The sequence below is a fragment of the Sabethes cyaneus genome, chromosome 3 (assembly GCF_943734655.1).
Source record: "Sabethes cyaneus chromosome 3, idSabCyanKW18_F2, whole genome shotgun sequence".
NCBI classification, from domain to species: domain Eukaryota; kingdom Metazoa; phylum Arthropoda; class Insecta; order Diptera; family Culicidae; genus Sabethes; species Sabethes cyaneus.
The window spans coordinates 10,131,390-10,143,452 of NC_071355.1; the positions used below are offsets into that span (position 1 = coordinate 10,131,390).

Below are 12,063 nucleotides of genomic sequence, written 5' to 3' on the forward strand. Positions count from 1 at the left end.
AAGAGCTTCCTTCAGTCCATCGAACGTTACGAAAGCGGCTGAGGTCTCACTCGCTATTCTGACGAACGTTTTAGACTCATCAAGCGACGCACAGATCAGCTTAATTAGTATCGTCGGAAAACTATGTTCTAACATTATCTGTCACAGCTCATTTCGTTTGACTGAATCGTACGCCGCCTTAAAGTTCACAAACGGTTGAAGAGTCTGCAAGTTGTACTCCCGGAAATTGTCTTGAAACCGACGCAGGGTAAACATCTGATCCGTCTTGGAGCGACCCTCACGAAAAACATTGAGCAATGTAATGTCCGGATCATTTTTAAGTTCGAGTCGATGAGCTTTTTTGACAATAGGGCAAATGCGGGCATCCAGCCATTCTTCCGGCCTTGTTCTTCCGCCCAGATCCTGACAATGATCCGGTGGATTGCATCGTACAGCCGCTCCCCGCTTTTAGAAGTTCTTGCCAGCAGCCCTACCGTTTGTCAGCTTACTAATTGCTTTCTTAACCTTTTTCTGTGTTGGTACTTCCACATTTTGGCCATCGCTCACAATTGTCATCCTGTTTCTGCCGATCTTCGTGTTTACCTCTTCATTCAAATACACCGGGAAGCGTTTCTTTCACCTGGCTGCGCCGTTTTATCAGTAAGCAGGTTGCCAGCACTATCATTGCCCATTACAGACATGGCACAACTCCTGCTCCTTTCCGTTTTGTAAAAATGTCGGGTGTCGTTGCTGGCGAATGTCTCCTCTGTGCCGGCGAGCATGTGCTCCTCCTAACTCCTGGCCTAATTTTCCCATCTGTCACTCTCTGGAATTCGGCACCAAACCAGCTGTTACGCTATCTTCCACGCGTCGTGCCTACCATCTCTATCGCAGTTGTTTCAATGCCATCTGCCGCCAACCGCTGGATGTTGAAAGGTAGCGTTCTCTCAGTGTGAGCATTCGCCGCGTTCGACAATCTTGCGCGTGTCTTGCACGAGATGACGAGAATAATGGTCAGCGTCGATATTTTGTCCCCGAAAAGATCATACATCGAAAAGCGTCGACCGTCAATCAAGACACGATCGGTCTGAGAGCTAGAGTCCCCATTTCGATACCTCCAGGTGTGTTTCCGAATATTCAGACGTGGAAAGTAGGTGCTACAGATGGCCATTCCGCTGGCCGCGGCAAAAAATTATGAGCCTCAAAACCTTATCGTTGGTAGATAGATGCTATTTCTTCCAATGATAATACGAAAGAATTCCTCCCTCCCGATCTGCGCATTTATGTCTCCGATGGTGATTTTCTGGTCATATTTTGAGTATTCTCCATAGATTCTCTCGAGCCTGTCATGGAACTCGTCCTTAGCATCATCGGATTTATCATTTGTCGGTGTGTATACGTTGAATAAGCTGATAGTTGAAGAATTTGCCCTTAATTCTTTACACACATATTCGGTCATCTTCGGGCCTCCACCGGATAACTCGTTGCTTTTGCTTTCCCAACACTACGGAACCGACTCGATTCTGCCTTTCTATCACCACTGTAGTAGATGAAATTCGTTTTTCCAGTATTTGGCCATCGAACTTTCTGAATAGCAGCGATCTCCTCTCCGAGTCGATTACTGGTACCAATTTTCCGTTCGTTACCCATTAATCGTTTCCTTATTTCTTGCTGTGTCCTATGCCGATTGATCCGTTCCGTATTTCCATTTTCGTCTTTCGCCTGGGGATTATGCGGTCAGGTTCGCACCTCCTAGCTTAGCTGCTCCAGTACGTACACGAAGCCATCGAACGTCATCATTGACATTGACATAGGTCTTCGGTGCTGTTTACTAATGTTTTGACGTTTGTCTACACGCGCATGGACTACTAGAGCAACGAACATTTCGTCGTGCACTGTAAAGGCCCAGACACAATGCGCACGGATTTTACTACGTTGCGGAAATTTGACAGAAAACCCATGGAAAAACTGTCAAATTGCCGCAAACGTAGTTAAATCCGTATGCATTGTGTCTGGGTCTTAAGAAGCGTTTTGTTTATAGTAAACTAGCTGACCCGACGAACTTCGAATTACCACAAATTAAACTAATATTTTTTTGAAACGATGGTTCTACAATTGATGAAGGGACGGTAGGGGAAAGAAATGAAAATTTTTTTGGTGAAGGTGGGGTGTCCAGCGCCTCTATGGTTCATAGATACATTGGTTCGACTCATGCACCTTCCAGCATTGGACAAAAGGTAGCAGTCAAAATGACTACTTGTCAAGCATAGCTACCAATACCCCCCCCCCCTTCCTTTCCGCTCTTCCCCACCTTCACCAAAAAATTTTTCATTTCTTTCCCCTATCGTCCCTTCATCAATTGTAGAACCATCGTTTCAAAAAAAAAAATTAATATATATGTATGACCGCATTTCAAGGTCAAGATTGAAAACTTGAGATTAGTCTACAAATTAAACTGTGTTGTACATAAGTCGTGATGACCTTTGTCACAATCTCGAGTTTTGCAAGTTTCTGGGGAGTTCATGAGTGTTTTAATATACAAATTTTCTTCACAGTAAAGTAGAAAACAACTCCCCCATTGCTTGGCCTGATAAAATAAAGCGGATAGCATTTAAATACTCGCCATCATTACAAACCATTTCGCCGAATACCATTTTGCGGAACACCAATTCTCGGTTGACCATAACGCGGAATATAGAGTTCTACGAAATCTTTTCGTAGAAAGTATCATTTCGCAGGGGTGACCCAACTGAAGGAAAGTAATAGAGGTCAGTAGATCTAGGAAAAAAAATAAACCTAGATAGAGGTGATCTCTACGGGGGGCTGCCCCCCGTAGTGGCCGGCACTTCCGACGGCAGGTCACCATGAATTACCAAATGTTACTATAGATAGTTTTTGGTGGTCTTGTTATTGATTGATGTTTTATGAAAGAGTCTAAAATTTCTCGAGTTCGATCAGTTTTTGAGTGGCGCAAAAATTTTTGTTTTATTTGTATGAGAGTCCTTATCCCCCTACCACAGGGGTGAGGGGTCTCAAACCATCATTAAAAAATTCCTGCCTTTAAAACCCCCCACATTGCCAAATTTGATTAGTTCTCGAGTTATGCAGAAATTTGTGTTTCATTTGTATGGGAGCCCCCCCTCTTAGTGGGGCGAGGGGTTTCTAACCATCATAAGAACCTTCCCTGGCCCCAAAAACCCCTACATGCAAATTTTCACGCCGATCGGTTCAGTCGTTTTCGATTCTATAAGGAACATTCGAGCAGACAAAGCGAAATCCATTTGTATAGGTATAGATTCGTGCTTCTCATGGCGTACTTTGACCCGCTTTGAGTTGTTTGATAAAATTAGTCCAAACCAACAAATAATCAATTAAGACATTTTACGTTGGCTGCTGATTGACGAGACTGTTGCACACAAGAAAAGCAGTTTATAAGTAAGTAATGTTGTTTCTTGGTGGCGAAATAGTTGGAATAATTGTAAGAAATAGGCCCAAAATATGATTTTTATATGATTTATGTAATATAGAATGCTTATGTGATCTACAAAGAACTAAGCACTGCATCCTTTTTGTGTTCACAAATCAGCCTTTACAGGTCAGACAAGCTTAGATTGCTAAATGCAAATGTTGATATGAGTACGTCATCATCGTCCCACAAAAGACATCCGATATAAATTAGTGTCCATAGAGTCAAAAAATATCCATATTCTCAAGTCCCGAAACCAAGTTCCTATTCTAAAGCGAAGATTTTTGTTGATTGTCATCCCATCAGCACAGCTCCGCTTTTTTTTTCAAATGAGAAGTTTAATATTCATTATGCAACTCATTTAGCATGCAAATGCCTCTAAACCTCTCCAGTCAGCCAGCATAATATATTTCAGTTATGCTTTTCGTCACCCGAAAATAGATGATTACGAAAGTTGTTCTATATTCGGAACCGCAGCTCAAAACAAAAACCACGCTTCCAGTGTGGTTGGAACTATGGCCAGCAGCAGCAGCAGCTCATCGATAGTGAACCGACCGACCGGCCAGTCAGTCAGCTTTTCAACCTAAATATTTCGCAACGTCCCGGTTCCATTTCGGGTTGATAATGAAACTCAGCAGAACAGGTCAAACACATTTCCCGGTTTATTTTGTTTTTGTTCGCTTTGGCGGCGAGGCGGCGCGGCGATGGCTCTCTATCAGACGCAGAACGCGTGGAGGTGACGAAGTCCGCCACGGCAATGTTTCATTGCTCCGATTGTCCTAAATAGCTCAGGGGCTTGCACCAGCTCCTGGCTGTTGTTGTTGAGCATGTGGCTACAATGTTGAGTGTCACGTATGCCTGGCGCCTGGCCTGTACCCTGTACCTGTCGTACTTCGTTAGGAAATTTTTCCGTTTTAACCATAGTAAACACATCAAACATTGGAAATAATTATTACAGCCGAAAATAATCAACCTGAAGAGTCCGTCCACGGTGAATCAGGTGATGTACCGAAAACATAGTAATAAAAAAAATTCGCGCGGGAATCCAGTTTTCGACTGAATGGACAGGTATCTGAGCGGCTTATCAGAAGACGGTCGGTCGTTTCGCAAAATGAATGAATAACGACGCCAAAACAAGATTTCGTCGTCCGCCGTGGCATCGTCCTGGTTCAATGTGAAACGCTTCCACACACAGTGCACACGATAAGAAAACACGTTTTGTCGTTAGAATGTTCTTCGTTTATTTCTTTGCCTTCTTCGGTGACATTCACTGCTAATATTTCGTCTACGGTTCTGAACTGATACCGTATTCTTCTCGCTAGTCAATTACTTTACTTGAACTTGAATTTGCAGTGCTACAACATCGTACGCGATTTCAGTCGAAAAAACAATGAGCAAATTTTAGGTGTGTCTGTGGTGATTCCTTCATTTAGTTCTACTTACTTTGAAACATGCTTAAAAACAATAGATTCGGCTATAAAACAGCTTCCATTTACCCGAGGTTTTTGCTTTCCTATCCATTAAACTAAGTTGCTTTAATCTACAAACAAAACTAATCTAATTTACCTTCAACGTACCCACTGGAAAGGAAGTATTCTGAGTTAACAAATCACACTAAAAAGTAGGCAGTTTATTTGCGTATAAAAGTCTTTCAAGAATCAAAGCCACACTGCATCCGGGCCCCGGGCCCCGGGACCCAGGCCGCGCAATGTTTCGCTTTCGGCGCTTAACGCTTAAAAGTGTACAAATAAATAATCTTATAACCGAACTAACAAATAAGTAGGTAGATAACGATAGTAAATAGGTAGTTGCAATCAGTAACATTTTGGCAGCTTGATGTGTAGATTTGACACAATTCGTCTTCGGTTTACTATTTGCTCTATCAAAGTCGAAGCTTCACCTCGTTCTTTGCAAGATAATCGTACTACAAACATTAAAGTATTCAATGTAATAATCTCTTGTTCTAGTTAGTTGTATTTTCTTTTATTGGCTACTTTTACTCTGCGACGAGATTTCTTCCGCTGGTTTTCGACCAACTTTTCTTGTAAAAAAAATAATTGAACCAAACCGGTGGCATCTAGCTAAAAGAGCTAGATTTTTATTTCATCTTTCGAACGTCTATCGACCCACTGCACCGACAGAGTGATTGCTGCGCGGAAAGCATACCGACCGGGCGTAAAATAAACTCATCTTAGCAACCATTCCGTTCGCTCAACAAAACCATCGGAAGAAATCTCCAGAAACGAACGTTAGCAACGAACGTTATCAGTTTTACATTTAAATCATTCAACTTCCCTAACATAAAAAAATAATTTAGCAATTATTTTATGACTTGTTCGTTTGTCACTAATGCAAACCACTTTCTTCTATTTTGTTTTTAAATTGTAATTTTTTTTACAAACTAACCGCATGACAAGGTTCGTTTGTGAGGAAATTTAAAAAAGAGGAGTAAAATAAACATTTTTCTTTGCTTCTAACCATCCTAGCGTCCAAAAAAAATCATTCAAACATCCCCCCGAAAACATGGTGAGCTTAGAAAAACACCACTAATTAGTATCCCCTTTCCGATCTTTGGGCTTCCCCGTTTAATTGTTTGTCACCGTCGATTGCACCGAGGAGGAAGATTTTCCGTGTATTTCCACTTTCGCTGCCGATCCTGAGGAGGAGGAGGAAGAGGATGGACCCCTTGCTGTTGTGGCCCGTACAGAAGACCGTCCGCTAGCGGCGGCAGCGATCGGAGAAGCCGCCGTGGTGGTGCTGCTGCTGCCGCTGCCTATGACACTATTTTTCAGCGCTTCGAGATCGACGGATTCCACCGACGTGGGGTTTTTGTAGTTGGCCGAAAAGAAGGACAGTGCCTTCATCAGCTGGTAGCTTTTCGATACCGGTAGGTTCGAGTCGTACAGTGTCTTACTGTTTTTGCAGTCTACGTAGAACCACCAGTTGCACTTCAGGATGGTCTGGTCGAAGAGGGTACTCTCCGGGCAGAGGAACGACTTCATGATCAGACCGTCGTCGGTCAGGGCGCACACGTGGAAGACCTGCGAAGATGGGTGGGAAAACTTAGGTTAGGTTTTGTACTGAGAAAATGTGTATCAATATTTAAAGATATATAAAAAATTTCAATAGCGAAATTCAATTTGCTTGATAATTTTTAGCTGCAAACTTTTTTAATTGGACAATAAATCGCACTAGCAACCTTGCGGCTGAGAAACATGGCTCAACCAATGTAATAAACGTGTCCCTGTTCTTAGAATTGAACTTTGAATTTGTAGTTTTAAAGGGTGTCTCACATCAAATTGCCTCACGGAGAAAATGCTGTAGAAAATTACCTAGTTGACCGATCCTTTTCAAACTTTCAGACAATAAAATATAACCCATTAGTAAGCTTATTTCATTCAACTTCAATACAATAACCATATGCTCGCACCGTACGCTTAACTCCACTCATAAGTTTCTGTACAACATCTGGCTGCAGCTTCTTCTGTACGGAAACCTACTTTTTCTTCACGTCTTCCTTAGATTTGACCTCCTTGGGATGCTTCCGTAGTGCCTGCATTATAAGAGCCCAGTATTTTACGACGGGCCTTAGTTCCGATGTCCTAGATCCGGCCTGGCGATCGTAGGGTCCTCGTGTTGCTTCAGCAGAGCAAACAGATGCTGCACTGGACACTCCTTGAGGTAGATCTGCCCGTTAACAGTCCCGGTAGTCACGAACGGCGCACTCCATTTGCCACAAGATCAGATCGCTTGCCAAATCATGTATTTCTTGGCAAACTTTGAAAGTTACTGCTTTCTTACTTTATCTGGAACATCAAACTTGTGTTGGGCAGTGAAGAACAGTAGATCCGGAAGCTGCTGAAAGTTTGCCTTGACGTGGAGCCTTCTACACTTTGTACGTATGCAGTCCCTCCCGCTCTTTGGATCTCTGAACGAAGGGCTTGGACAGATTCAACTTTTTGACCACTTCCCTGAACGAAGCAATGGGAATCCGCTTAAACACTTCCACCACACGCTTGTAATGCTGATCACTAATAGAACATCCATTCTGACCGCATTTCCCCTTCCGTTTGATGCTCAGAGTTTGGTAGTAACGTTTAATCATACGACTCATAGTTGACTTCACGATTTCGAGTTGTTTTCCGATGTCCCGATGAGAGTTGAGGATTTTCCAGGTGCTTACGCAAAAGCAATTCGCGACGTTGCCTTTCGGGTGACGCCGTTTTTTCCAATTTTCGAAAAACTGACAGCGATAAAAATACAGTGTAAACAATACACTACTACTTCTACCTTAAACTACTTCTACCCAAATTTTCAAGAAAAAATACCCAATGAGTAATTTTCTACTGGGTTTTTTTTCGTGAAGCAATTCGATGTGGCAGAGCCGGCGTTTACTCGGCCGGCAAACTCATGCGGTGGAACGGAACCTCGCGCTTCACGGGCCTCGCGCTTGGTGATGAAAATGTTAAAAATTCTAGTGGACAATCCCTGGCTGCATACAACACAAATGCCTGTTAAAAACATATTTGCGTGATTTCCATTGTTTCATTCCTGTTTTATTTAAATGTAGAGTGTAAAGTGTTAAGAAAATCTTGATGAAATTATGCCGCGCTGCTTTGGAATGTGTCGTTACATAATATGCCAAACGACTCGGCTTCGCTTGCACGTCGATTGTTTACGGAAGCTTCGATTAAATGGGCACTTAGCTCTTTTGAACAAATGAAATCATCAGATCCGGATGGAATTCTACTAGTTTTCTTACAGAAAATGGACAGCGATATAATGTCCGAGCTTATCAACATTTTTTAATGTTACATATCACGGAGAATTGGCGGAAAGAAGGCAGATAGGATACGGGAGGGTATTTTCAGCCCATTAAACGGTAGCCTAAACATGGGTATGAAATGGGGAAGGCAAATGAGGAGCGTCCAATATAGCTCTAGCTATCCCAAGCCCCTACCTAGCGCCTCCACGTGGCCATACCCGGTAATGCTCTATTGAGTAGCTAAGCTAGGAGGTGCGATACTGTGTGGTTCTCGGCTGCCTGATCTCATGATCGAGGTTTTGGGCAGACGGTGGAGTTACACGATCTGGTAAGCATAATATAAGTTATTTAAATTATTTTTGACGTAGGACTACGTCTTTGTTTACTATACTGGGACCGGCTAACACTTTGTGAAAATGAAAATAGTGTATCGAACGTGTAACGTTTGAATGGAAGATTTCAAATGCTAATAACTACTACACTACTGAACGGAACTGAACAATTTATATGTCGTTGGATAGATAAAATGACCATCAATTTTTAAGGGAGTAAGCGTGCAATTTTAAGGGGGGCGTAAGAGGGGGGCTCCTATACAAATGAAACACAAATTTCCTCAAAACTCGAGAACTAATCAAGCAAATAGAACCAAATTTGGAATATAGGGGTTTCAGAAGGCAAGATTTTTTTCTATGGTAAATTAAGACCCGCCACTCTTTAGGAGGGGGGCACCAATACAAATAATATTCGAATTTCCTCATAACTCGAGAACTATTCGAGCAAAAGGAACCAAAATTGACTTGTGGGGTTTTTTGGAGGTAAGATGTTTTTCTATGGTGTACTGAGATCCCTTCTTCTTTTAAGAAGGGTGGCTCCCAACAAATGAAATACAAAGTTCCTCATAACTCTAGAACCAAACAAGCAACTGAAACCAAATTTGGCAAGCGGGGGTTTCAGAAGGCAGAAATTTTTTCTATGGTATAATGACCCACCCACCCGTCTTTTAACAGGGGGGGGGGATTATTTCTATGATGGATTAGAACCTTTGCTTTCTTTAAGAAGGGGAGATCCCATACAAATGAAATACAAATTTCTTCATAACTCGAGAACTAATCAAGCAAATCTGGCTTTAGTTTTCAAAAGGTCGCATAATCAACCCTTTTACATGCATTATGCGACCTTTTGAAAACTAAAGCCAGAAATGGCACCAAATTTTGTGGTTTTGTGGAGGCATGAATTTATTTATTTCATGATGCTTTGAGACCCCTCACCCCTGTGGTAGGAGGATAATTCATTACCATTTCAACCTTTATGATGCACACAATTGATTTTTAAAAGAAATTTCTATGTCTCAAAGGTTGCAGGCATTGTACTTATGAACCCCCGTCCACGTATTTTCAAAGCCACCATTGCATTAAATGAAGAATTGAATCTGAATATTTCGCTCTTCCTTTTAAACATTCACTTAAACAATGGCACTCACAGATTCTTATAAACATACATATGCCAGAAATGCTGTTTACATTAGTCTTTGATCTGATGATATGATATAGCGGGCTCTTCTCCCCACCTGCTGGAGTCATTCTGCATTAAGACGGTTTATTCAACGATTGACTCAGGTGACTTAGCCCTTGGAAGGAGATTCTCTAAATCCCTGGTACGTGTAAGTGATGTTGCTTATCGACCAATTCCCTTTTGGCCCTTCATACAAGAGTTGGGAAGCATGACCAATCGTTGAATATGTTCAACTCTTTTTGACATGATAGGCTCATTGCTATGAACGGATGTTCTGCTAAGGCAGGTGGTAGTACCATATATTCATATTCATATACAAGACTCATTGTGGTAAACATGATGCTAACAATCTGTATCAAGTCTGTGAATCGAGAACTTCATTGTCAAAGTTGCTCATTGTTAGTTATCTGTGCGCTGGTTAGTGCTGTCATCAGTGCGCTCATCGCTGTTTTTTCATATCAGTGAAATGTTTTTAAACGTTCTTTTTCTTTTCGTCCGGATGAATTGAATCCCACAACTGAGCCCTTTTGCACCAGTTGATTATACTGTTACCATTCATTTCAAAAGAGAAGGACATTCGAATGGTACGTCATATTTGCGATGAACGTGCTTTGGCTTTAATTAATTAATTTATTTACTATTTGATGGGGCTTTCAAATATTTGGCTTTAATGTTATTTGTAACCAATGGCCCTTTTAATGGCCACAAGCGAGTTTAAGCAAGATTATTGAAACATGTCAAGCTACGCATTAGCATATTTAATACAATAATCTGTGGACTGGTCATTCATTACTATTTCAACCTTTATGATGCACACAAGCATCATTTTTAAAAGAAACAGATTCTTATAAACATACTTATGCTAGAAATGCAGTTTACATTAGTCTTTGATCTAATGATCTAATATAGTCCTAAGTCACCCTTTCGTATAACCCTTAGGGCTGTACCCCTTGTAGTTTTTTGACGTAGGATTACTTCTTTGTTTACTATACTGGACAGGGTAGCACTTTGTGAAAACGAAAATAGAAGTGTAACGTTTGAATGAAAGATTTCAAATGCTTATAACTTCTATACTACTAAACGAAACATAACTGTTAATATGTCGTTGGAAAGATAAAATGTCCAGCGTTAACATGGAAGGCTAGCGGTTAGTACGAATGACAAGCGGGAGCAGATTGGATACAATGAATCGATGCCGATAACCTACGTGCCTGTTGCCATTAGGGGTGTGAAATTGTCAAAATGTTTAGTTAAAACGCTAAATATTTACTACTTTTGTGGCGTTCCCTTCAAGCTACTAAGCTACAACACTGTAAAATTCCCTAAAACAATTTTTGCTGTTGCTGATACATCGAAGAGATATTTTCAGCCAAAAGAAAATTCAATTTTATCTTCAATTATTACTTGCTGTTAAAGGCCACCAAGGCTGATTGATGGATGATATTCACATTTAACTTGAAACATTTACTAGGAACTCGAATGTCATTCCGGTCAATTCGGTTTCCGTACCACATCTGCTTATTATAATGAGCCAAGCTGGAGGCGATAGATACTTATGAACATGCACATGCCAGAAATGCAGTCTGCACTAGTCCTTGCTCTAATGATCTGACTTAAAGAAATACTTCATCGAGTAAAACATATTATCAATACAGTACAACATAATGCTAACAGCATTACATATATCTAATCAAAGTTCAAAAGAGCGGAACAGATCTAGGCGATAGGATCGTTTATATGAGTAACGCCTCAATCATCAGAGTCGAGGATCTAGCTCCGAACAAACAGTACAACATAACCGCAACGGTGCTTAGCTCCAGCGGTGAGTACTTCTACGTGGACAGCAAGCAACAGTTCAAAACTTTGCCTATGGCCTACACTCCGGGTTCAGTTACGGAACTTAAAATCAGTGATTTCAACACAAGCCGGCGAAATAGCAGTCTGCTAGAAGCAGTTGTTTCTTGGAAGCCAGCAGTTGATAAAACATGTGCTGTCCGGTTGGTGTTTTTCTTCGGACTTGACTATGAACTACATGAAATCGATCTACGAAAGCCTGAAGAGCGCAATCGTTTCACTTTACCCACGCTAGAACTAAACAAAGAGTTCGCGGTAGGTATCATGACAAAAAATACCCAATACTTTGATCTGGAAAGCGACACCGTGTGGACCAAATTCTACACACCCGATTGCGCCGAATGGTACAATAAAAGCCAGGTGATGTGTGCACCAGAAGACATCGTAGGTTTACGCGTGAAACCCAAAAATCTATCGGGCGATCGCTTTCGATTCAACATCTCCTGGCGTAAGCCCGAGGTCCTGCCAGAGTACTACATCCTGACAC

At 41.5% G+C, this 12,063-nt stretch overlaps 1 protein-coding gene across 1 annotated transcript in view; it reads right to left on the bottom strand.

Moving 5' to 3' along the window:
* Positions 1-6,030: 6,030 nt before the first annotated feature.
* The window catches only part of LOC128739257 (uncharacterized), a 134,936-nt gene continuing 128,903 nt past the window's right edge, over positions 6,031-12,063 (bottom strand). The window contains exon 6 of the mRNA XM_053834734.1: positions 6,031-6,486. Within this exon, the coding sequence (XP_053690709.1) occupies positions 6,031-6,486 (456 nt within the window). The remainder of the gene's footprint in view (positions 6,487-12,063) is intronic.